Here is a 23,861-nt window from a genome sequence, read left to right on the forward strand (position 1 = left end):
AGGCAAAAAATATCATAGTATTTGGCCCAATTTAGCTCATTTGGAGCTCAGTTTCTTCATGCTCATAATAATAATAAAAAATTGGTTTAGGATAGTACATTCTTGCCTTGCAGAGGAAGCTGTCCATTTTTATACAAGTGTTAAGCAGGAAAACAAAGTCCTTTATTTCTAGAAAAGTTAAAATGCCAAGCATTTGCTATTTCGTTTTCTGGTGACTGATATTACTACACTCTCAGTATCTACTTAATTCAATTTCACAATGAGATAAGAAGAAGAAGAAAATATTATCTTAGAAGGAAAGAGCTATCTAAGCATGTCCTTTTAAATATCTTTAAGAAAGACTCAACCATTTGTCCTACTAAATTCTTCAAGAATAAAATAAATTCCTAGTTGGAGCCCAAGAGTTCATTTAAGTTGATCTCTCAGTTAAAGAAAGGCAGCAGAAAGGATGAAATTACATTCTTGTATCAGGGAAATAAATTACCAAATGTGCCAAAAGGCCATTACATTTCTAAGTTCTTTTAATGTATTTGTGATAATCTGCTTACTGTGGGCTCACATCAACATTTTTACTAAGTGCTGCCAGAGACTGACATGGTCGTCTTTCAAATTATTTACAACAATATTTAGCATCTTTATAGAATTCTTTGTTCTTATTCTACTTCATATTTCTTTCTGATTTTTCCCTTATCTATACATCATCTAATTAGACTGCAAGCTATTCAGGAACAGGCTTGTTGTATCACCTTGCAAAATGCTTTCCTTGTACCTGGGGAAGTAGAGGGGGAGCAATTTTTAACAAGAAGTATAATCTGAATTTCCACACCATCAAATGAAGGAGGACAAAATTTAAACACTTTCTGTATTCAGCAGTAATTTAATCAGTAACTGAATGGCATTTCTGATTATTCTTACTGATTATGAACATTGTGTTTCTTGTTGAAAAGAGAATGTAAGCAATAGGATAAGATGTGGAACTCCAGCATCCATTAAGACTTAATAATAATTGTTGAAGAGAAGAAATATATTATTTGTTGTCTTTTTTTTATAAAGCAAGACGGATACTGACAACACAAGTATTTCATTTTCAACGGTAGACCAGCCAACACCAAATACTTAGAAATAGCCATAAAGGTTGCCAATAAAAACTACAAGACAAAAGAGAAACTAGGAATTCTGGAAAGAGAACAAACGAAAGATGACAAATAGGGAATGGTCCTGATGAACACTGAGGCTGTCCCAATGCACACTGCACTCTTCAGAAGATTGACAAAGAGAATGTTCCTTATAATTTTGGTAACATTTATACGATATGGACAGTAACGTCCACTCAGCCACTTTTTATTGCTATGCTCTACACTCTGAAAATGGTGCAGAGAATATAACAGACGATGTAAGTGTAGAAGGCCAAGCACTGTGTGCCAAAGCTGACAGGGTACAGTCAAGCAGAGGGTCACATGCTGACTAAAATGCACCTAAGAATATTGGCTGTACGTATTGAAACTTGAATCAAAATAAAACATATGTGTTATTTGAAAGACACATTATGGAATGGATATGGGCTAGTGAAGCATTAATGAAGACATGGCCAGGGATCACATGCAGTTCTCAAGGCATAGCAGAACTCCTGGACCTGATACAAGCTGCATCTGTCCTGCTACATAAAATTGCAATTGTGCTGTTTTAGATAACTCATGGTAGAAGTCTATCTTAAAGATATTTATGTACTATATTCAAATTTATAAAATTTATAGTTATGCCATATTTATACAGTGAATGAAAGCAGAGTAACTCTGAAAGCCAAAATGAACGCAACTTGTTATTAAATACTTCCTGTACGCTAACTGTGCCCTAAAACCAGAAACGTTCAGGATTCATTGCTACAACAAAACCTCTTTAACTTACAAGACCAGCTATCTGAGCAGCTCATACTATAAATCATGGCAACAGAAAAATGGCAAATAAAGTATTTCAATTTTGTTTAACATGTGATTAGGTGTTTTAGAACTTCAGGGCTATAAAGTAATTCAGAAGTGACAAGGTTGTGAACCTTCTCTCTCCAGAAAGCCACAAATCCCTTATAGCTATCAATATTTTGTTTGGTATCTTCAAAGACAGCTCATGTTTGCCAAGACTTCACCTGTGACCAATAAAGGTGAAAACATACAACGCCTCTCTTTATGCAACTTCCAAACGCAACAGTTTGGGAAAAGTTATATGTAAAATTTAATATTGCAAGACAAAATAAAAGTGTTTCAGCCACTGCTATTTTTCAAGTTTTCCCACATAAACAAATTCTATTTATTAACATAGTTTCTCTCCTATTTGCCAAAGATAGGAAATTCAAGGAGACAGTTAAAGACACCAAATAGTGGCCAATCCATGAACTGCACAATGTCCATTAGGAAAAATTTCACAAAAACACAGCCTAAAAATTTTCCTTGGTAGCAAGAAGAAATACTCCAGTCTGTCTCCTGAAGCTCGGTAGCAGCTGTAAGAGCTATATGTAATGACTAAACCAACAGTCACTGCAAAGTTTGGAATAAGTAACCTTTACTAAACAGGACTCTTGCTGCTGTTTGCCTGTTGCTTTGAGACTAATAAATAGCTGCTTGCTCTCAGCCAAGGAAGATGCTGCTTTATAGCTGCTTTGAGAAACTACAGATGGTCATAGATAGTCTCATTCACACTCAGACTACAGGCTCATTCAGGAAGCAGTATCAGAAGCCATATTTAAAGTACAGGCATTTCCTTTAATTGGAAGCTATTTCATAGCTGAAAAGTCATATCTATCCACTGCCTTTCCCAAGGACTCAAGGAAACCTGTTTGCTGATATATGAAATGGAAGCACATTCCAGTTAGCACCCAAAATACATCAACAACCAGTGTAAACAAGTATTTAGATGAAGCCGTATTTCATGTAATACATTCATACTGTGAAATCCAGGGCCATGTAAGCTCCAGGGAGCACACATGAATGAAGTCGGTTATAAAGTAGCTTACTTCAGAAGCTGAACACTTCTAAAGATATCTGCCGGTATCTAACACTTGTCTTCAAATTCTCCTCGGTTTCATTAAGAAAGCCAGTCCCTAACATCCACCAAGATCATTTAATTCTAATTTACTGAACTGCAAATACTAATCATCAAAGTTCATATCTTGAAAACAATCTTCGTAAAAGGACTCTCACCAGGCAGCTCTTAACTAAAAAGAATACACAAAAGAGACTACATTTACAGACTTTGAAATAAAGAGAGAAGTCTTAAGCTAACAGAATTTTGTGTGTGTACATGTGTTATGAAAACAAAAGAGGCAAAAGAGGAAAACCACATTCAGTCAACCAAGCAAAACCAAATCCAGTCTCTAAAAGGAAGACTAGAGCTCAAGCCTTGCACATTGCGTCGCAGTTGAACGGAGATACTCACTTACACAGTCATCATTCTGATGGATCAAATTATATTCTAAGGTATATGCCAACTCATTTAAATATCTAGGAAATGACACCAGCATTCAAAGGGATGTTAGTCACGTATTTTGAAATACCCAGGTTCAGAGTATTTGAATTGTCAGTTATTTACATTGAATTTCCATGATTCACTCATTCACCAACAAGAAGTACAACAGAAAGGAACTCAAAACCAGCACTTCGTATCCTCACATAAACACATTATCTATTTCTTCCAAATGCAAAATGTGGGTACACACTGATATATGTATCAAGCAATCATAAAACTCTACTTTCTTATTACAGACTGAACTGTTAAAGTAACTGGACAGCAAAAAATCCTATTTTTTAATGATTTGCTTTACAAAAAGAGGATGAAAACTCTAATATCTTCAATGGGAATGTATCTGCACATATAGCATGAAAGCATATTGATCTAATATGGTTGCTTTTAAAGTACTTGAATGGGATTCATCAAGTGCAGCAGAAATTCACAGTAATACATTTAAGGAATTAGCCAAGCAATTTCTAAATGGTTAGTGATCATCCCTGAGAAATCAAGAATGATTGGTATGGTCCTAACAGACGTCTGAATGGCAAATACAGTGCTCAAACTTAAAAACAGTATTTCAAGAAGAAAAGGCCAGTTGGCCTTTTCTTAGTCACACATAAAAACAGTGGAACAAATTAGTAAAGAGTAAATCTGGAAGTACTCAGAAACATGTTAACAATTAAAAAACAAAACCTGTAAGTATTACTGATTTGCCAAAGAGAAATCACCAAATCAATCGATTTTCCAACTTAATGGTACAGCTGAGCTGACGTCTAGAATCAAAGCAGTATGTTCCAATACTTCAACCCAGTTAAATCTTTTAACACTGTCTTCAATTAGAGTTTCATAAGCTTGGAAAAAATGTGGCCCACATTAAATTATTGAAGATGAGTATACCACTGCTGGGAAAATACCTTATACCCTAAAAATCATACTCGCATAGTCTTCAAAATTTTTTTGCCAAATTGGTAGAACACATAAAAAGCATGTGTCAGCGCCCTGAGTGTACCACCGGGCTCTGCAAGCTCTTCCTGCCGCCCCGCCCCGAGTTTTACTTGCCTGTGTTGGAGGTCAGCTCTGACATGGTGTTGCTGCCTCACTGGGGTCCCCTTTGCCCCCCATGGCTTGGGAGCTGCATTTACACCCAGGCCCTTTCCTTGGTTCCTTCCCAACCTACACTGCGGCGATACTGTGCCTGGCCCTGTACCTTGCTGATCCCAGCCTGGACCTGTTGACTTGACTTCTCAGCTTGACCTCAGACCTGCCTCATCACCACGGACCTATCTGACAGCCACTAGGCACTTGGCTGACCATGGCTGCTGTCCCCAGACCTGCTCTTCTTGCTTGGATGCTGTGGGACTATGAACCTTGTCATTAAGGACACTGCCCCTGCCTCCATTCCCCTGTGGAGCAGCCCACTCTTGCTGTTCCCTGACAGCAGGTCCTGCGGGCAATCTGCACTACATAACGTTTTCGATACCAACTTGGAAGCTGGCACAGAGAGCACTGTTTATGAAACAGAATAAATAGATCTTCTTTCATTTACGAAATAGAGTAATTTCTATTTATGAATAGATGAAACCTTTTGAGAGAAGCTGGCATCACCCAGCAACAGTCTACAGAGGTTCCAAGTACAACATCTTCGTAAATTCAAGCTATTAACAAGGAGTCTAAATAGATGAGACTGTATACAACTGTACACTGTAATTTTAATATATGCATATTAATAACAATTAGCATTTTATATTCCTTGCCATGTAGGTTAGACCACTAGTGTTTTGTGTTAGATTTTTTCCAAAGGCTATTGCAAAATATGAAGAGAAACATCTGCTAGAAAATGACTGTATCCTTGCTAAGGGAAAGCTAAAGTAAAGGGATATTACTTTATGAGGGAAAAACCGAGCTGGTAGCTTGGGAAGTATCACTTTCTTGAACAGTTCAAACAAAATAATAACACTAATAACAAAAGCTCTCTTTTTTTTTCAGAGCTAACTGGCAAAGTGTATAATTCTGTTCAAGTCACCTAACAGTTCCAGTAATAGTTTAAGATAGTTCTGAAGAACAAAGACTTTCAAAAATACCCAACCGGAGAATATCTGGCCATGCTTCATCTTGGGGAGCCTATAAACTGTTAGAAGGTGTCACGAAACAGCAACAACCAACTAAAAGACCACAACAACCCCCATGATCTCACCGATAAAGTCTCCATCAACATAGACACTAGCCAAAGAATAAAGCAAATCTGTACCTCTTTTAGAGAAAACTAATATTTTGCTATCAATAAAAAAAATTTAGATAATACTTATGTGTACACCTATTATCTACCATTGGAAACTTCAAAGGAGAGGTTTGATACATAGCCAAGAAGGATAACCAAAGCCATTAACTGAAGATTTTAATGGTACTGATGTTACATATAACTATTAATGTTTTTACTCTGATAGTAATGTAAAAACACATTTAAGGCATTTACATTTTCCACAGATACGTGCCCATAAAACCCATGGACACTAGTAGCTAAAGAATAAAAAAATTGGTCAAATACCTCAGTAGTACAAATGAATGCAATTTCAATGAAGCAAAACAGAGATTTAATTTCATTATTAAATAATGAGTTTTCTCCATGCATTGTAAGAGATGTTTAACTCACCTGATTGCCAACTAAAAGAAGATGTTCTCCCAGCAGAAAGTCCTTTAGCATATCTTCCATTACCATCATGTGCTAGAGGAGAAACAAAAATGCAATTTTCACCCCTGTTTTTATACTCTCAAGTTATGTATTCACTAATGATAGTAGTACAACAGGAACTTTACTTTCAGGATTTGGGGCTAAAATTCTTTGAACTTTATACTTACAGCTATTTGTTTCATAGCAAGAGTCTCTCAGCCAATAGCAGCAGAGGCAATCTATCCAGTGACTAAAACAATGAAACAAAAATACTAACTCTCCTTATGTATTTCCTCTGCTCCAACTGATTGTAGGTGTCTGATTTCCCTAAATATCATAGAATCATAGAATTGTTTGGGTTTGAAGGGACCTTAAAGATCATCTAGTCCAACCCCCATCTAGTCCAACCCCATCTAGTCCAACCCTATGGACAGGGACATCTTCAACTAGACCAGGTTGCTCAAAGCCCTGTCCAGCCTGACCTTGAACACTTCCAGGGATGGGGCATCCACAACTTCTCTGGGCAACCTGTTCCAGTGCCTCACCACCCTCACAGTGAAGAATTTCGTCCTTATATCTAATCTAAATCTACCTTCTTTCAGCTTAAAGAGGGTAGATTTGTCCTATCACTTGTCCTATCACTACATGCCCTTGTAAAAAGTCCCTCTCCAGCTTTCTTGTAGGCCCCCTTCAGGTACTGGAAGGCTGCTATAATATTTAATTCTCTGTAATCACTCCTAATGCATTTCCTTTTAGCCTAGTTGAATGCTTGTCACCCAGAGTGTAAGAATTTTCATTAATATGTGTATGACAGTTTTCCAGCAATTGTACTAGGAGGAAGCAAAATGTATCCTGGTAGAACTTTACAGAAACCAAACAGAGGGAATAAAAGGCAGCTGGCATGAATATGTAAATTATACACATTTATTTTATTAAAGATTAAACACCAGGTCTAGCTTGATGACAAATACACTTTTCTACTCTAATCAAACTTTATTTTCAACAAAAATAAAGATAGGAAACTGCAAGCTCAAGTCTAGAAGTGTTTATTATGTGTCTTACAACTTCTAAATTAGACGGCCCAATTGAAGCCAAAGTGCTTAAGGTGTATTTTACATATATCCAATATCATAAAAGGTAATACACACTGTACATCATTTAACTGTATCTTGCTCCTAACAAATAATTCGTTTAAAAGGATCGAAAGGATTTAAGGATAATGTCGCAATGCAGACTACTTTACTCACAATAAAGTCATGTATATTTCTCCACTGTATCTAGTAAAAATAGGTCATCTGTAAGTAGGTCAGACAACCTATTTAGGAAAATGAATGCTTGCCTTAGATAAACATATATATTTTTTCACATTATAATCTCATCTCTAATACTTGATTTATTAAAAAAAAAAATCAGTAGCTTGCCTATAATTTCTGAGCATAGAAATGCTCAGTTTCTACCTGTGTGAAAGATGGTTTAGGTTTCCAAATCTCTCCAGAACAGAGGCTGGGGGTGGGTGAAGAAACTGTTGTAGACACAGCTTAATACCACCAAATTCTAACCAGGCATGTCAAAAGACTACTGAATACTCAATATGCAATTTAAGGAGGGGACTTCAAGGCAAATTACTCTATTTCCTAGCATGCGTATACACTGGAAATTTATAACTGATGAGAATAACTTTGACCAGATACAGCACAAATTCTAGGAAGTCAGTTTTACCACACACACTGATTACATTTTTTATTTTAGTGCTAAGGCATAAATACTTCCTTCTGATGACTTATTTTTTTATCCTAAATTGCACAAATAAGTGTACATTATAGTTCCCCTGCAGAACAGCTTTCCCACAAGAGATACTATGTATCGATACTTCTTCCCCCCCCCCCCCCGGACGTAAATTAGCATTGTATTAGGATGTATGCAGACATTTCAGATTAATTATTTATACAAAGGACTTGTAAGTAGACATATCAATATTGTGTCAACTTTATCAATCCAGGTTCCCCAAAGCCTGGCCTGAAAGTGGCATTTGGCATATCACCTAAAAATTATTTCCATCCCTGTGCCACTTGTGGACCAACAGCAACGTTCCACTGCAATGCCAAATTCCACTGGAACATGAAATGTTTCAACACTGTGGGATAATTGCTGGAGGTGACTTAGAAATTAAACTTATATTCACACTTTTAGGTAAGGTACAGCATTGAAGAAGATTCCCGGGTGGAATGCGGCTGACATGCAAGGCCATTCCATGGAAGTTCCCTAGGCCTGTAACCTTAGACATCGGTGACGCCAGGGGAGCTTGGTGTGCTGACTCTAAGAAGGTGCTGTTCGGAGGGTGGAGCGGTGTGGAGATGCCGCGGCCAGGCTCCGCAATTAAATGGGAACTCAAAGGTATTGTGTGGGACCAGTAAGCTGCACATTTGCTATCCTGGGCCAACAGTCTGTCATGTTTCTGACAAAATGCTGTCCTTTGATGAACTTTGCTCATTATAACATCATTATAATACCAAAACACACCTCCATCCCAAAAGCTACCCGCCTCCAAGGTGCGACCACCCCTCACTGAGCTTGCGCTTTGAATTTTTCCTAGCCTATACCTTTAAAAGCAAAGCAAGAAAACTTTACACCAATCCTAAACAAAGATGTATGACTAGAGTCACTCAAGCTCCACCCGAAAGGTGAAAGATAGTATAAAATGGCTTAAGAGAAAGAGAATGTTAGGGAAGACACCACTGCGTACCACTCTGACCTCTGGGACCAGTCGGACGGGCTGAGCCTCTCTTCCCCCCCATCGGGACGCCTTTGGGTAAGATTCGAACACTTGGTTATTCCAAGTGCCTCCCCGGGAAACTTAGAAATCTCTCTAGAGTTGCTTTATCATCTTTAACGCGTTTAGAGCCGGCAGTGTCACTCATACTCTTGGTATTTGCACATGCTTTGCAGACAGTAAACTTATCACCAGTAATCCAAAGAATCTGTGTATCTGTTGCTCTAATAAACAGCACTCTTTATTAATGTGGCCGTGATAGTCCATGCAACACGACTAGACTGGGGGTGCAGCGCATTTAAATTCACGCTGTTGCCTTTACTCTGATGAATGGCTGCATATACAGTCCTTAGAAAATAACCGTTGACCAAGTCTGAGACTAGGACTGGACTTAGCCGCACCTGGACTCCTCTCTGAGAAGGAGTTTAGAAAGCAAGGGGGTCCTGTCTGAACCCCGTGACTCAACGGGAGGGTTGCCCCCCCCATAGCCACTCCTCAGACTCCTACACGACAGTAACTCTTAACGCAACAAACACTAAACACACAGAGGCAAAACCTACGTATTTCATTACATTTTGCAGCACTGCAAAGGGCTGAGAATATATTTTTTCTCTGTTTCGGTTTATTTCTGTAGTTTTTAGATAACAGAGAGGAAGTATTGCACTCCAGCAGGTTTTGCTAAACAATCATTACAGCACTTGAATGACCAAACTACAAACTAGCAATACAGAAAATAAGAGTAGAATTCATTTAGAAATGGGAACAGCTATCCTAACTGGTATTTCGTTGTTGTTTCCTTCAGCATTCAGAGTGCATAGCTACCAGGGACAGACACACAGCAGTTTGTTCTCTGCAGCATAGATGATGTATTCTCTGCAGAATAGATGTTGCCTAAATAAAACAATGCATAATATCTGAACACAGGCTGTGTACAGTTTTCTGAAGCTATAAGCAAAAAGGTGGAAAAAGCAATGCAGATATAAGTCCTAGCAAGACTCAGGATTTCACTTCCAACAGACCCAAATTAAGTACTTCACCGAAATGGCAACACAGAACAAAATCTCACATGAAACGTTAGTGGGGAAGATGAAGAAGACCGTCATCTGTTCCCCTTGCACAGCCTGTCATCACCTTCAGTAGGTGATACCCATGTAGCATAGTCCTTCTGTGGAGAAATTGCAAGCAAGGGAGGAAAAAAGAATAGGAAAGGAAAAGTAAGCAAACCCACACCAGGCCCCTAAAAGAAAAATATTTCACAAGATCACGCTATCAGTGTTGCCTTTCAGAGGCAAAATATTCTAAAGGTAGCTCAGAGGGTAATTCTCTTGCTAAGGATACCCTTGTCTGACAGTTTTGAGGCTTCCATGCGAGATGGAGAAGAAAGCTGCTGTACACCTACCTCTACAAAAAGGGTGGGGGGAAACAAAAACCAGTCACCAAGCCCTTCCCTTTTATTTTGTTCACTGATGACTCCCTTTTCTTGTGTTCACTAATTACTCTCACTTGTCACTACTACAAACTAATTAACACTAATAATATTAATGACTAATTCAGCTAATCTAATTAATTAATAACTAATTAACTACCAACTAATTACTCTTCACCTTGCTTTTCAAACATGCAGTGTTAATTCTAATAAAAGGCAGGTACAACTTCATGTAACAAGCCTGTAAAACACGGTCTCAGGATGGAACTGATAATCCAGCCCTAAGAGTGAATCAGTCCAGCAGCAGGAAGGGGGAGAAAAAAAAAAATTACTCAACACAACATCTGATAAAACAATTCTAAATAAAATTCAGTTTCAGTCACTGTTACTTCATATCTTATGAATGTTCAACAGGATTGTTACAATCTCTTCACAAAGGGATGGTGAAGACACATCTGAAATGAGCATCAAATCCTAAATTAACTACTTCAGAAATATAACCTTAAAATTTAGTTAGTACATTATTTAATATGTATGAGCATGCACATTAGTACACGTTTAACAAACTTGTTGTACCTTAGAAGCCAGAGATTCGTACTTACTTGTGCATTTTCATAAAACAGAACATCAGGCACTTTCATTTTCTCAGTTGAGTTATAAATTGGCACCGTCACAGAGCCTATCTTCAGCATCCCATTGTTTATTTCACCTAGACATTTTTCAGGAAACAAGCAAATGCATTACTTACAGCATCCTCTGAGCAGACATGCAATCAATCCCCAACACTTGCAAGGGACGATTTACAAATTTTAACAAGGCTGTGGGCTGCAGTAAATGCTTTCTATCTCAAAGAAAGAGAATGCTTGAAAGAGTATCTGTTAAGAAGAGGTTGCATTATTATGAATTTGAATTCTCTTTAAAATTGCAAAGAAGTCTACTACAATAAATGATGAATAGGTGATCTTATGGGAAAAGTACCATAAGAAACACTACAAGTTGTGACCGCTGCCTTGGTTTAATTTCATACTCTCATTTTATTACTGGAATATCACTAATATCATTAGGCTACATTTCCTCAACCCACAAGTTTTCTCACACTCATTCTCCCTGTTCTCTTTCCCTGTCCCACTGGGAGTGGGGTGTAGAAGGGAGTGAGCGAGTGGGTGGGTGCCCAGCTCAGAGCCGAGGCCAACCCACCACAACAGTATAGAGTCACTGTTGATTCTCCCTTTTAGCATTGCATTTTTGCTCAAATGGGTTAATGCCAGAATGTGGACACATTTAACATTTTGGTGAAAACTGCCTAAATTTGCACTTGTTGAAATAACCTTCAACTACAGCTTTGAGAGAAAAAGTACAGTAGAAAAAATTCTTAGCTCAAAAGAACCATAAATTCTGTCCTTAGGAAAACAACAACTAAGTGTAAACAACAATATTGTGCAATAAAAACAGTAATAATTTTTTGCCACTAATTTCTTTATCTGGTATGGTGTAAAACTGAAAATAGCCTAATTTCTAGACAGACGTTTTTAGTTGTTCACCTGTTATTCTATATCATCCTATCTTTATGGCATGAAACAGAGAAACATGAAGAAAATTCAAGGGATGTGTCCAGATAAAAAAAAGAATGGTAAGCAGGTAGCATCACACAATTGGCAGGAGTTCAAATTATTTTATATATGCAGGTTTTATATATATGAAAAATGCAAATACAGATATAATAATACATGAATGGCTGCATATGTGTATGTGTATACACACACATATGGCTGCACATATATATTATACTGTATATAATAGATATGTTCATATATCTGTGTTTACATAAATATTTTTCTATATACATAAACATAAATAAAACTATAAGAACAGAATCCATATTAATCAAAACCAAAGACATGTTTACTACTGCAAAGATCTAACAATAAAAACACAGAAGTCAAATACATCACAAAAATGAGAATAAACCTACAGAAGAATGACAGCAGAGACAACTCTGGTGAAGTAGAGTAAAGGAAAAGTTTAGTGAACAGAAAATGGCAAATTGCTCAAAGTGTGCTGCCTGACAGAAGATATGAAAAGATATACAGTTAGCATGAAGACCAGGGGTCATGCAGGAATGAGAAAGTATAAGTGAGAAAAATGTCAGAAGCAGAAATATATGCGTAGCACTGAAGGCTACTGCAAATGAGTGCAAGTTCAATGAGGTAAAGAAACAAAGACCTGCTCCATAAAGGCAACATGTAACAACCACAGCAATTTAAAGAGAATAAAAAGAAGGGAAACTAACAAAGAAGAGTGTGCCAGAATGAAAGCAAAACATAACCCAAGACTTTTACAACAGTCTAATTGAGAAAAACGTTGATTTTGACAGTGGAGAGAAAGAAGTGATGGTAAAAAACCAGAACAGAGAAATACTAACCATAGAATCATAGGATCATTTAGGTTGGAAAAGACCTTTAAGATCATCAAGTCCAACCGTTAACCTAGCACTGCCAAGTCCACCACTAAACCATGTCCCTAAGCACCACATCTACACATCTTTTACATACCTTCAGGGATGGTGACTCAACCACTTCCCTGGGCAGCCTGTTCCAGTGCTTGACAACCCTTTCCGTGAAGAAATATCCAATCTAAACCTCCTTTGGCGCAACTTGAGGCCATTTTCTCTTGTCCTATGGCTTTCTACTTGGGAGAAGAGACCGACCCCCACCTCTCTACAACCTCCTTTCAGGTAGTTGAAGAGAGCAATAAGGTCTCCCCTCAGCCTCCTTTTCTCCAGGCTAAACAACCCCAGTTCCCTCAGCCGCTCCTCATAAGACTTCTGCTCCAGACCCTTCACCAGCTTTGTTGCCCTTCTCTGGACACACTCCAGCACCTCAATGTCTTTCTTGTAGTGAGGGGCCCAAAACTGAACACAGGACTCGAGGTGTGGCCTCACCAGTGCCAACTACAGGGGGACAATAACTTCCCTAGTCTTGCTGGCCACACTATTTCTGATACAAGCCAGGATGCTGTCGGCCTTCTTGGCCACCTGGGCACACTGCCAGCTCATATTCAGCCACCTATCAGCCAACACCTCTAGGTCCTTTTCCGCCTGGCAGCTTTCCAGCCACTCTTCCCCAAGCCTGTAGTGTTACGTGGGGTTATTATGACCCAAGTGTAGGACCTTGCACTTAGCCTTGTTGAACCTCATACAATTGGCCTCAGCCCATCAATCCAGCCTGTCCAGGTCCCTCTGTAGAGCCTTCCTACCCTCAAGCAGATCAACACTCCCGCACAAGTTGGTGTCTTCTGCAAACTTACTGAGGGTGCACTCAATCCCTTCGTCCAGATCATTGATAAAGATGTTAAACAGAACTGGCCCCAACACAGAGCCCTGGGGAACACCGCTTGTGACCGGCCGCCAACTGGAGTAAACTCCATTCACCACAGCTCTTTGGGCCCAGCCATCCAGCCAGTTCTTTACCCAGCAAAGAGTACACCCGTCCAAGCCATGAGCAGCCAGTTTCTCCAGGAGAATGCTGTGGGAAATGGTGTCAAAGGCTTTACTGAAGTCTAGACAGACAACATCCACAGCCTTTCCCTCATCCACTAGGCAGGTCACCTTGTCATAGAAGGAGATCAGGTTACTCAAGCAGGACCTGCCTTTCATAAACCCATGCTGACTGGGCCTGATCACCTGCTTGTCCTGTACATGCTGTGTGATGGCACTCGAGATGGTCTGCTCCATAACCTTCCCTGGCACTGAGGTCACTGACAGGGCTGTAGCTCCCTGGATCCTCCTTCTGGCTGTTCCGGTAGATGGGCGTCACATTTGCTAACCTCCAGTCAACTGGGACCTCCCTGGTTAAGCAGGACTGCTGATAAAGGATTGAAAGTGGCTTGGTGAGCACTTCCGCCAGCTCCCTCAGTACCCTTGGGTGGATCCCATCCAGCCCCATAGACTTGTGTGTGTCTAAGTGGTGTAGCAGGTCACTAACCATTTCCCCTTGGATTATGAGGGCTTCATTCTGGTCCCCATCCCTGTCTTCCAGCTCAGGGGGCTGGGTACCCAGAGAACAACTGGTCTTACTATTAAAGACTGAGGCAAAGAAGGCATTAAGCACCTCAGCCTTTTCCTCATCCTTTGTCACTATGTTTACCCCCACATCCAATAAACGATGGTGATTCTCCTCTTGTCACTAATGGATTTATAGAAACGTTTTTTACTGTCTTTTACGGCAGCAGCCAGGTTAAGTTCTCCCTGCATAACTTCACGACATCCTTGTAGTCCTCCTGAGTTGCCTGCCCTTTCTTCCAAAGGTCATAAACTTGCCTTTTTTTCCTGAGTTCCAGCCAAAGCTCTCTCTTCAGCCAGGCCGGTCTGCTTCCCCACCGGCTCATCTTTTGGCATATGGGGACAGCCTGCTCCTGCACCTTTAAGATTTCCTTCTTGAAGAATGTCCAGCCTTCCTGGACTCCTTTGCCCTTCAGGACTGCCTCCCAAGGGACTCTGTCAACCAGGCTCCTAAACAGGCCAAAGTCTGCCCTCTGGAAGTCCAAGGTAGCAGTTCTGCTGACACCCCTCCTTACTTCTCCAAGAATCAAACACTATCATTTTGTGATCACTATGCCCAAGACAGCCTCCAACCATCACATCACCCACAAGTCCTTCTCTGTTCACAAACAACAGGTCCAGTGTAGCGTCTTCCCTAGTTGGCTCATTCACCAGCTGTATAGTTTTTTAAGATCAAGCCAAGGCTGTAACTGTACAGAAGAGTAGTTATCAGTGATGAGGGAGGGAAAAAAAAAAAGCAAGCAGTCCAAGAAAACCTGAGGCCATGGATCTTATAGACTGGGAAACACTTAAACATGATGGAGAACAAAATTCCATGAACAGGGAATACAGCAGACAATACAAAAGTATCAACATACTGAGAGCAGCACTGCATTCTGATAGAACAAAGTTGAAGGGATATAACTGGAGCAAACTACATTTAACTTTGAGGATAATTAATACACCTTTATATACTCAACCATCTGAGTAACATTCATGAAGAGCAGGACAAAAGATGGCAGAAACTTACACGTGTAATCATTTTCCTCTACTTTCTTCATGTCATCTGGACTTGTCTCAATATGAGCATCCTGCAGAGTTTTATGTAAAGCTGATCTCGCAAGGTTTGGTAAAAACCTAAATGAAGAAAAATAATACAGAGGTTGTATTTTAAGGATTTTTTTAAAAAAGTTTTCAGTATTTTCTGTAATATAAAATCAGTATGAAGCTTTACTTGGACCTCCAAACCCTGAATGTCTATTCCTTTAGCATTCAAATGGTCTTCAACATTTCACCTATCCCTAAGGAGAGAAATTGAGCTTCTTCCATAGGCAATGAACTACATTTGTGGCTCTGTGCTGATTTTAAAAGGCTTCAGTGTTATCAAGTATTGCAACAGGATTGTAATGTAGGATGGATTAGGACTGAAGTATGTAATGTCCTCATTCCACTGCCATTAAGAGCTACAACAGAAAAAATGTTTTTTCGGAAATACCTTTTCTCTTGACTCTGGAACCTGGGGTCCAAGTGAACTGAGAGAAAGAGGGAGCTCTGAGGTGTCCAGACCTAGGCTCTTTCAGTTTTCCAAACCTTTTGATAATTACAATTTGCTTTCTTTTGAGGAAAAACAACAACAACAACAAAAAACAACAAAAACCCCAACCAAACAAAAAACCTAGATGTTCATAACTTTTCTAGATGCAGCTTTTAGAACCGGAACCAAGCCTTCACCAAACACGTAGTCACATTAGATATTAATATAACTCTGCTTTGAGTGTTTTGAGACAGTGAAGTAATACTGATAATGATGACCTAATTTATGTAACGTGATGAAATACCTTCATAAAGATTAAGAAAAGAGTGCAAAGTCATTCCTACTTATATCCTAGGTTTGAGAATACCACAGAAATACTTATAAAGAAATGACAGACTTTACGGAGCAAGACAGCAATTGTGTCATCTACTAAAACGCATTAAAAGCTATCTTGCATGTTAGCAACTGACCAAGAAGCTCTTGAACTTCCACCAAAACTAGCACTTTTACCTGGAAAGGCAGGCTTTATTAACAGCATAGTACAGGCTTTCATCTGGATGTTGTGACAGTCGACGACAAATTCGCAATAGTTGTCGAGTAGATAAAGATGAAGCCAGTGACTGTGCCTGTCAAAAAATACAAGGTAGTTTAATTATTTGATCTCTGGGACTGGATCTCAGGGTTTTAAAGTGAACAAGTCAGGAGGAAAAAGTAATCCAAAAGGAATTATTTCAACTTTTCTTCTAATTCATAGGTACTTTCTGCCTCCTACCTTGTGCTTTTTAATCTGCAAGCTTGTAATTCTGTATTTGTTGCAGTAATTCACTGCCACGGAAACCATGATGTCATCTAAAGATTAGCCTTATGATTTCACTTGATAAGCAACAGGAAGAAAAATGTGCTGATAACTGAATTTTATTCGCTATATAAAACCAAACACTAAACAATATTATCAACAAGGAGGTTAGCCACTGTAAAAGGATCAATGTCCTAAAAAATCATCTGCTCTTCACAAACTGAATATGAGCTCCACATGTAATGCTCTGGCAAAAGGGTCTGGCAGGATTCTTGGATGTATAAACAAGACAACACTGGGCAGCAGTAAGGAGATTGTATCACCTCTGCACACGCCTTCTGGGCGGGCCGTTACTGGAACACTGCGTCCTTTTCTGTTGTCCACATGTTAAAATAAATGCTAAAACCTGGACATGATTCAGCAAAGAGTTACAAAAATGATTCAACGCCTGGGAAAGCAGACCTCAAACAAATACAGCAAAATTTAAAAAACAAACAAAAACCCAAAACAAATGACCATGTATTTAAAGAGAGATATAACGACTGAGAAAGAAATCATTCTATAATTATATCTACCGGATGAAGGTATCTGATACAAATAGGTTCCTTATTTTAGCAGGAAATACACAACAATGAGTGTGGTCTGATAAGTCACGCCATGCTTTGCCTGGGTCAAGTGAAATATTTTAATTAGGCAATTTCAAAATGTTTTGTTTTGGTTCATATAAATGATTTCTAACTGCATTACAATTATCTTTAATAAATTATGCTGTTTCAATTGGAAAAAAATTCTGAAATTTGCCATCATGGGAAAAAAATAGAAGAGAAAAGCAACACTTCATGAATTTCAGAGCCTTTTTTCCCCCCTTAATAATTTTTAAGCATGAGAAATGTCTTAACACCAATTCTTTGCCCTGGAAAACTGCAGTTTTGACAAACAGGCATTAATATTAAAAAAAAAAAAAAATCAGTTATGTGAAATTGCACAAAACTTTTCTCAAAGGCTGAGAAAGCAAAGGATAATACTTTTTCGCATAGCTCTGAGCAATGAGCAAGAATGAATTAGATTGGGCTAACTGCAAAGGTTATTATTCCTGCTCCTCCTGCTTTCATTGATGGAAGATTGTGAAGCATTTTCTAAACCATCGTTGTTTACCACCCAGCATTATGACACTGTGATATAAATGATGGCATTTCAAGTGTTATTTCAAGACCTACTCAGCCATGTGTGAAGCATGGGCAAGAGAGAGGGGCGAGTGCTGTATCCTTGTTATCCCTTCTCACTAGCCAGAACCCTCGCTGCCTTTGGAGATAATATTCTCTTTCTAAAAGTATCTTAAACAGCTGAAATGTTCCCAAGTAGAGTAAGTTTTGGCAGGTAAGCGATCCTCCTAAGTCACAACCTGTGGGACTGCACTGATGGAGAACGGCAGCTGGGCATAGGAACTGAGTTTATTTCATACATTGTGCCACCTTGATAAGTCCAATCTCTAAGGGCATTTTAAAGTCTAAATAATATACAGCATCAGATCCTGCACTGGAATAAATAAGCACAGAGGACAGGACCATAGAGGAAAAGCTGTATCACATCTTCTGAATATTTGCAACTGGCAGTTAAAGTTTTGGGAACAAAATTTCCTCTTTTCTCTTAACTGTTTTTTTTTTTTTTATTTTATTTTATATTGAACAACTGTAATGCAAAATTGGGCTAGTGACAGTCTGTGTAATATATATCTATGAGGCATCTAATTCAACAGGATCTTGATTGTGGTCTCTAGATTCTATTGTAAATCAAGCAAACAATTACAATGACGCAGACAACGCCCACAGGCTGAATAGTCTACAGGTATTCTTTTATTGTTAACAAAAATCACTTTAAACAACAGTTAATATTTCAGGATAATCTCTGCAGAGGCTTAATTACTTGGGCAACTCTATAAATAGCCTGACATACCTAAGGCACACATTTCAGCTCTCCGCACAGGTGTGCTACTCCCAACATGTCTCATGTCACTGCTGATCTACAAGAATCCTCCCTTGATCCATACTGTGACTCACTTCTTATCCAACATCATCTACTTCATTTAGATATTTCACAATGCTATAGACATCCACATATTTGGAAAGGATTTTTGTAATGCTCTCTTCCAGCATGGTATGTTTCCAAGTATGTCAAAACCAATACATTTATACATTAGGTCTAGGAAGCTAAATAGTTAACACCACCAACACTGTCCCAAAGGTGTACCTAGAAGTCAACCTTTTTACTAAATTTTTTTAAGCTCAGAAGAGCATAACAGCCTCTCTCGGCTTCTTAAATAGTAATACTGTAAAAACTATTACCCATGTTAAAATCATGAAAACTACAGAGAATGGATTACATTTGTATACCAGTTAAACTGCTGGGTTGCACTAAAAATGTTTTACATTTTAGTTACATTAAAAACATCCAGTGCTTTAGTTGCCATAGCAATAATTTCTTTTTCTTTTCACCATGATTTGACTGTTTCTTTTAAAAGAATTTTGTGGTTGCTACGTCAGCAGAACTTATTTTTCTTGACAAGACTGCTTTAATAGAATAGCCTGTAGCAGTAATACAGCCAGGAGTTCTGGAGCTTTCCCCTTTCTGAATTTTTGCTGTTGCCTATTGACATTCTATAATGGCTAGATAGTTCCCATTGCCCAAAAAGCCCCAATAATTTCAGCTATCAAAGTTCCAAGGACTAAAGCAAAGTAATAAAAAAATATTTGGACATGCATGACTATATCCATACCTATTCAAAAGCCACCTCAAGCATGTTTCACTGTGAGCCATGTATCCAAACCCACCGACAACACGTGTACTGTTCTGCCTGACTTCTCTGGGATTCAGGCAATTTCCTAAATGCTTTACTTATGCAGATTCTAAAAATGTACATCATAAATCAAAAAAGTTTACAGCATGTGGTGCAGTAATTGCCAGCAATAATTTTCTGGGGCTCGTTTTCCAATCAGGCAGCCTTTGAAATAACACTATAGCTTAGCATGCTTCACCCAGCCTTTGTTAAAACAAACAGTCACAGTAGGAGAAAGTAAATTTAAAAAAGGAAAAAAAAAGGGCTCACCGTGGCGTCATTTGTCTGCCGAAGCTTGTGTGTTAATGACAACAACTGCTCCACAGCAACACTAGGTGCATTTGGAATCTGCTCGAAAGAAAAACAGTATTAATCTTACTGCAAGATATGCAAGTTCCATACACAGCTACACCCAGATGCAACGAGCATACAGTTGCTGCAGTTGCTTTATGTCAACCAAAAAGGAATACAGTTTTGACAAAGAGCATTTTTCTATTACAGCATCATTTAATATCACAATAAGAATGCTAATTTATATCAATACCCTTAAAAGACAAGCAGATATGCTACTTTGATAAGCTTTGAAAATGAAGACTCATTTATGCTACACTGAAGTAGCAAATATTTTTTATGTAGTAAATAATCATGTTCAGTAAGCAATAGTCAGTAAGTGCCTAAAATATTGAACGTACTTACCATTTCTTTAATAACTTCAGTTTCTTCACTCTTGCTTAAAGATCGAACATTATGAAAAAGAAACAGCGTCAGAAACTCTGGACCCAGCCATTGTTGGGTACTACTTCCAATGACAGGAGGTTCTGCTAAGACCACTATTCTGAAAGAAGGATGGATAGGAAAGATAGACCTGCAAAAAAGAGTTTAAAAATGCATTACCTGGCTTAAGCAGTGAATATCAAATTTAATTTTTACAATAAATGAAAAAAAAATTAAATTATTGTACTGAATCAGATCACAGCCTATTCAGATCATTTGCAATGCAACTTTATTTACAAAAAAAAGACAAAGACTGCATAATGTGACTTGCAATTTTATAAATTTACAGGGTTTTTTATGCTCAGAAGGGTACCCAAGTTTCCTCATCTGCAACAGGACCTGCATTCCTCAAGATGAACAAATACCAGCAACTAAGCTACAGTCTACTGCGTTGTATGTTTGAAATGGACACATCTCACTCATCTGATGGACTTTTACAAGTGCTTTACCTAAAGCAGGATGTCTCACAGGCAAATCAGGGAGAGAACAGGATCCACTGGAGCTGCAGTAATGAGTAACCTCTTTTACTCAATTAGGCTGACAGAAAGGATGACAACTGTAGAGATTGGCCTAGATACCACGAAGAGCTGGATTTAGCAACAGTTTAGGAACATTCCCCTTACTGATGCTCTTTGTGGCCCTTGGAAAATCACCTAGACTGTCGGGGTGGGATTAATATGCCTACCTTAATAGTATTCCTGGAGGTTGTACTTCAAAGACCAAACCAGTCACTTCACCCTTGGCTCACTTTAGAGTCAGCGTGGGGAGACAGGTCCCTCCAACGGCAGATTAAGACTTACAAGAACTTCAGAAACGCCCTGCTGGGTCCGTCAATCTACCCATCTCGCTACATGTTCTGTCTCTGATTACAACAGCTGGAGATACTCCCTGGGGAAAGCACATAAGCCTAGCCACTACCAGTAGTCTGTCCCCCTCATACTCTCCCAGCACCCACAATCATACCTTCAAAGACATTGGAGGGTAGATCTCTATTTGCTTTAATGTGTGTTTACTCACAAATTTGTCTAATCCCTTTCTGAACTTCTTCATCCTATCTGCCTCCACAACCTCCTGTGGCAACACATGCAGCGTTCATGGTTGTAAAAGGTTCTTTTATTATTATTTTTTAAATCTTTATGGAACTGACCTGCTACCATCAGTCAGTCTCCCCTAGTTCACACTACAGGATTTGGTGACTAAGCCTCTTAGACACCTGCCTATTTGATTCCACTGAAGATAATGGGAGATTACCAACACAAACTTAAATATACAACTTTTAGATGCATGTGGTAGGGCAGTAGAAGACCACTGCCTCGTGTTTTGGTATCTTTGCCTTCTTCACATCTTTTGTCTCCCTTATCTATGTAATATTATCATCTCTTTGGACTCAGAATTCATTGGTACTCATCAATCAGCACAATTGCATGATCTCTAGAAGCAGCAGAAATAATAGAGAGTTAACAAGTCAGATACAAAAGGCAGTCAGATTGTGCAAGGAGGGCCTGTTTTCAACAATTAATTTCACAGTACTCTTATTAAAATAGGAGACATTAATTTGGAAAAAGCAAATGAAATTTAATTAGACAGCTCATATTGCTAGATACGCCTGTTATCATGTCATTTTCCATATAAAATACTACATTTGAAATCAGAACACTTGGAGGCAAGTATTCTTCCCGGTTAAACTGAGGGGGGAAACAATGGCACAAGCAAGAAAATCTGAAGACAGACTATGACCATTAAACATAAATTAACAAATCTACTGCATAGTTGGCTCATCTCTTCATCACCACAATAAACCTGTGATACAACAGAGTGATTATAGCAAATAGCCTCTTGTATCAAAGCAAACACAGGGGGTGGCATGAGTTATTCTCAGCTGAAAGTCATAAGCCTAGAAGCTACTCCCTGATTGATAAAAATAGAAATAGATGTCTGAAAACATCACATGAAAGAGGAACCAATGGGAATGTCACTGTCACTAAGCATAAAAGAAGGTCAGGGAACATTAGCCAACCTTATTATAGAAGAAAACGTTTCCTAGATAGGATAAATACATATACTTCCAGACTCACCTCACCCCCCCATCACTAAGAAGAAAAACCACCCTCCTCCAGAAATCCACCAAATTTGAAGGACCACTTCTGGTCTCTCTGCAATACCATAAAAGAACACAAGAAGCAGACAACTTTCCCTTGTTTCTCGTCACGTCACTGCCTAACTCGAAGGGCATGGTGGGGACAGCCAGGGAGAGCATGGGGAAAAGTGGGAGGAGGGGAGATGCAAAGTCAGGGCAAGCTAACTTGGTGATACCAGTTAAAAGTCACTGACGTAGTCTCTAGACTTGGACATATCACAACATCACTGCTGTAGGTTTCCAGTTTGTAAACATGAATAAAACTATTTGGCTACTTCAAAAGCCTATTGTTTGGACTGATGTTTGCTATGTTGAAAATGTCAAGCTACGTGTATTATTAAAACAAATGCCACAAATGACTCAATCCTGCAATGCTCTGAAAGTTCCCAGCTTCCATCAGCGCAAGTGAAGAGCTTTAAAGTTGTTCCATCGTATTACAGATCAAGTCTCTAAAGGAATATAATATGGAGCTCCTACATGGAGCTATATTTTATAAAAAAGAAATCCTTGACATCTTGTGTTCTTTGCAGATGAAGGCCAAGTAAGTGTATCTTGTTAAAAACTTGACACCTTTTAAATTAATGAGCCTCAAACACAGTGGGAAGATTTGGTGTTAGTTGATTAATACAAAGACTCTCTCTCCTTGTCTCTATTAAATGTTTACTGACAACACAGGTAGCAGAGCACTCTGCTAATAATATGCGTGTCCTTCTTTTGACATCAGTGTTTAATTCCAACCAAGGATTACTGCCACTGCCCTCGAAAGGAATATCAGAACACAGGCTGTTCAGGGTGATTTTAGGGAAAGATTTTCTTGTTATTGACTCATGATTCTGAGCAATTGAAGCTTTTCCTAAAACAAACAAACAAAAATGTAGAGTGGCATTCCTAATACCAACTTGCAAAACCAAACTATTTTTGGTTATCTCTTCCTGTAACATGATTTAATAAATCTCATTTTCTATTAAATTTTATAAGTTGGGAATTGTTATAATACTAGGACCACAATAACCTATTGTTGTTTTCTTGCCGTTTTTCTTAAATTTCACCACTGTCTAAAATTAACAGATTACTTTATCTGAAAAGTCACTAAACTAGAAAAAAAAAAACCCACAACAAAAAATGAAGTAAAAGCTAGAACATTAGCAATAGTAAGCAATTAAAAACTTTTATTGCTTGCTAAATTCAGTCCCTGCCACATTTTATATTTGTCTCGTCTACTGTGCGTTCCCTTTCAACCTAATCGCATGGAAAATAATCCACTGTCTGCAGGGCATTAAAACCACCCACGCATTATGAGTGATTCTTTTAGCTTTTGAACAATCCTATTCTATACCTACTTCTAGATTTTCCTATAATAGCTGCCTTTCTGCTCACCACACCAAG

At 38.7% G+C, this 23,861-nt stretch overlaps 1 protein-coding gene across 5 annotated transcripts in view; it reads right to left on the minus strand.

The window, feature by feature from the left end:
• Positions 1-23,861, minus strand: part of VWA8 (von Willebrand factor A domain containing 8) — a 195,783-nt gene that overhangs the window by 110,119 nt on the left and 61,803 nt on the right. For all 5 annotated transcript variants that reach the window (XM_075488851.1, XM_075488840.1, XM_075488830.1 and 2 more), the window contains exons 15-20: positions 20,261-20,429; positions 19,835-19,912; positions 16,446-16,561; positions 15,432-15,538; positions 10,965-11,071; positions 6,149-6,220 (exon numbers count right to left, since the gene is read on the minus strand). In XM_075488851.1, the coding sequence (XP_075344966.1) occupies positions 6,149-6,220; positions 10,965-11,071; positions 15,432-15,538; positions 16,446-16,561; positions 19,835-19,912; positions 20,261-20,429 (649 nt within the window). The remainder of the gene's footprint in view (positions 1-6,148; positions 6,221-10,964; positions 11,072-15,431; positions 15,539-16,445; positions 16,562-19,834; positions 19,913-20,260; positions 20,430-23,861) is intronic.

The sequence above is a fragment of the Mycteria americana genome, chromosome 1, assembly GCF_035582795.1.
Source record: "Mycteria americana isolate JAX WOST 10 ecotype Jacksonville Zoo and Gardens chromosome 1, USCA_MyAme_1.0, whole genome shotgun sequence".
NCBI lineage: Eukaryota > Metazoa > Chordata > Aves > Ciconiiformes > Ciconiidae > Mycteria > Mycteria americana.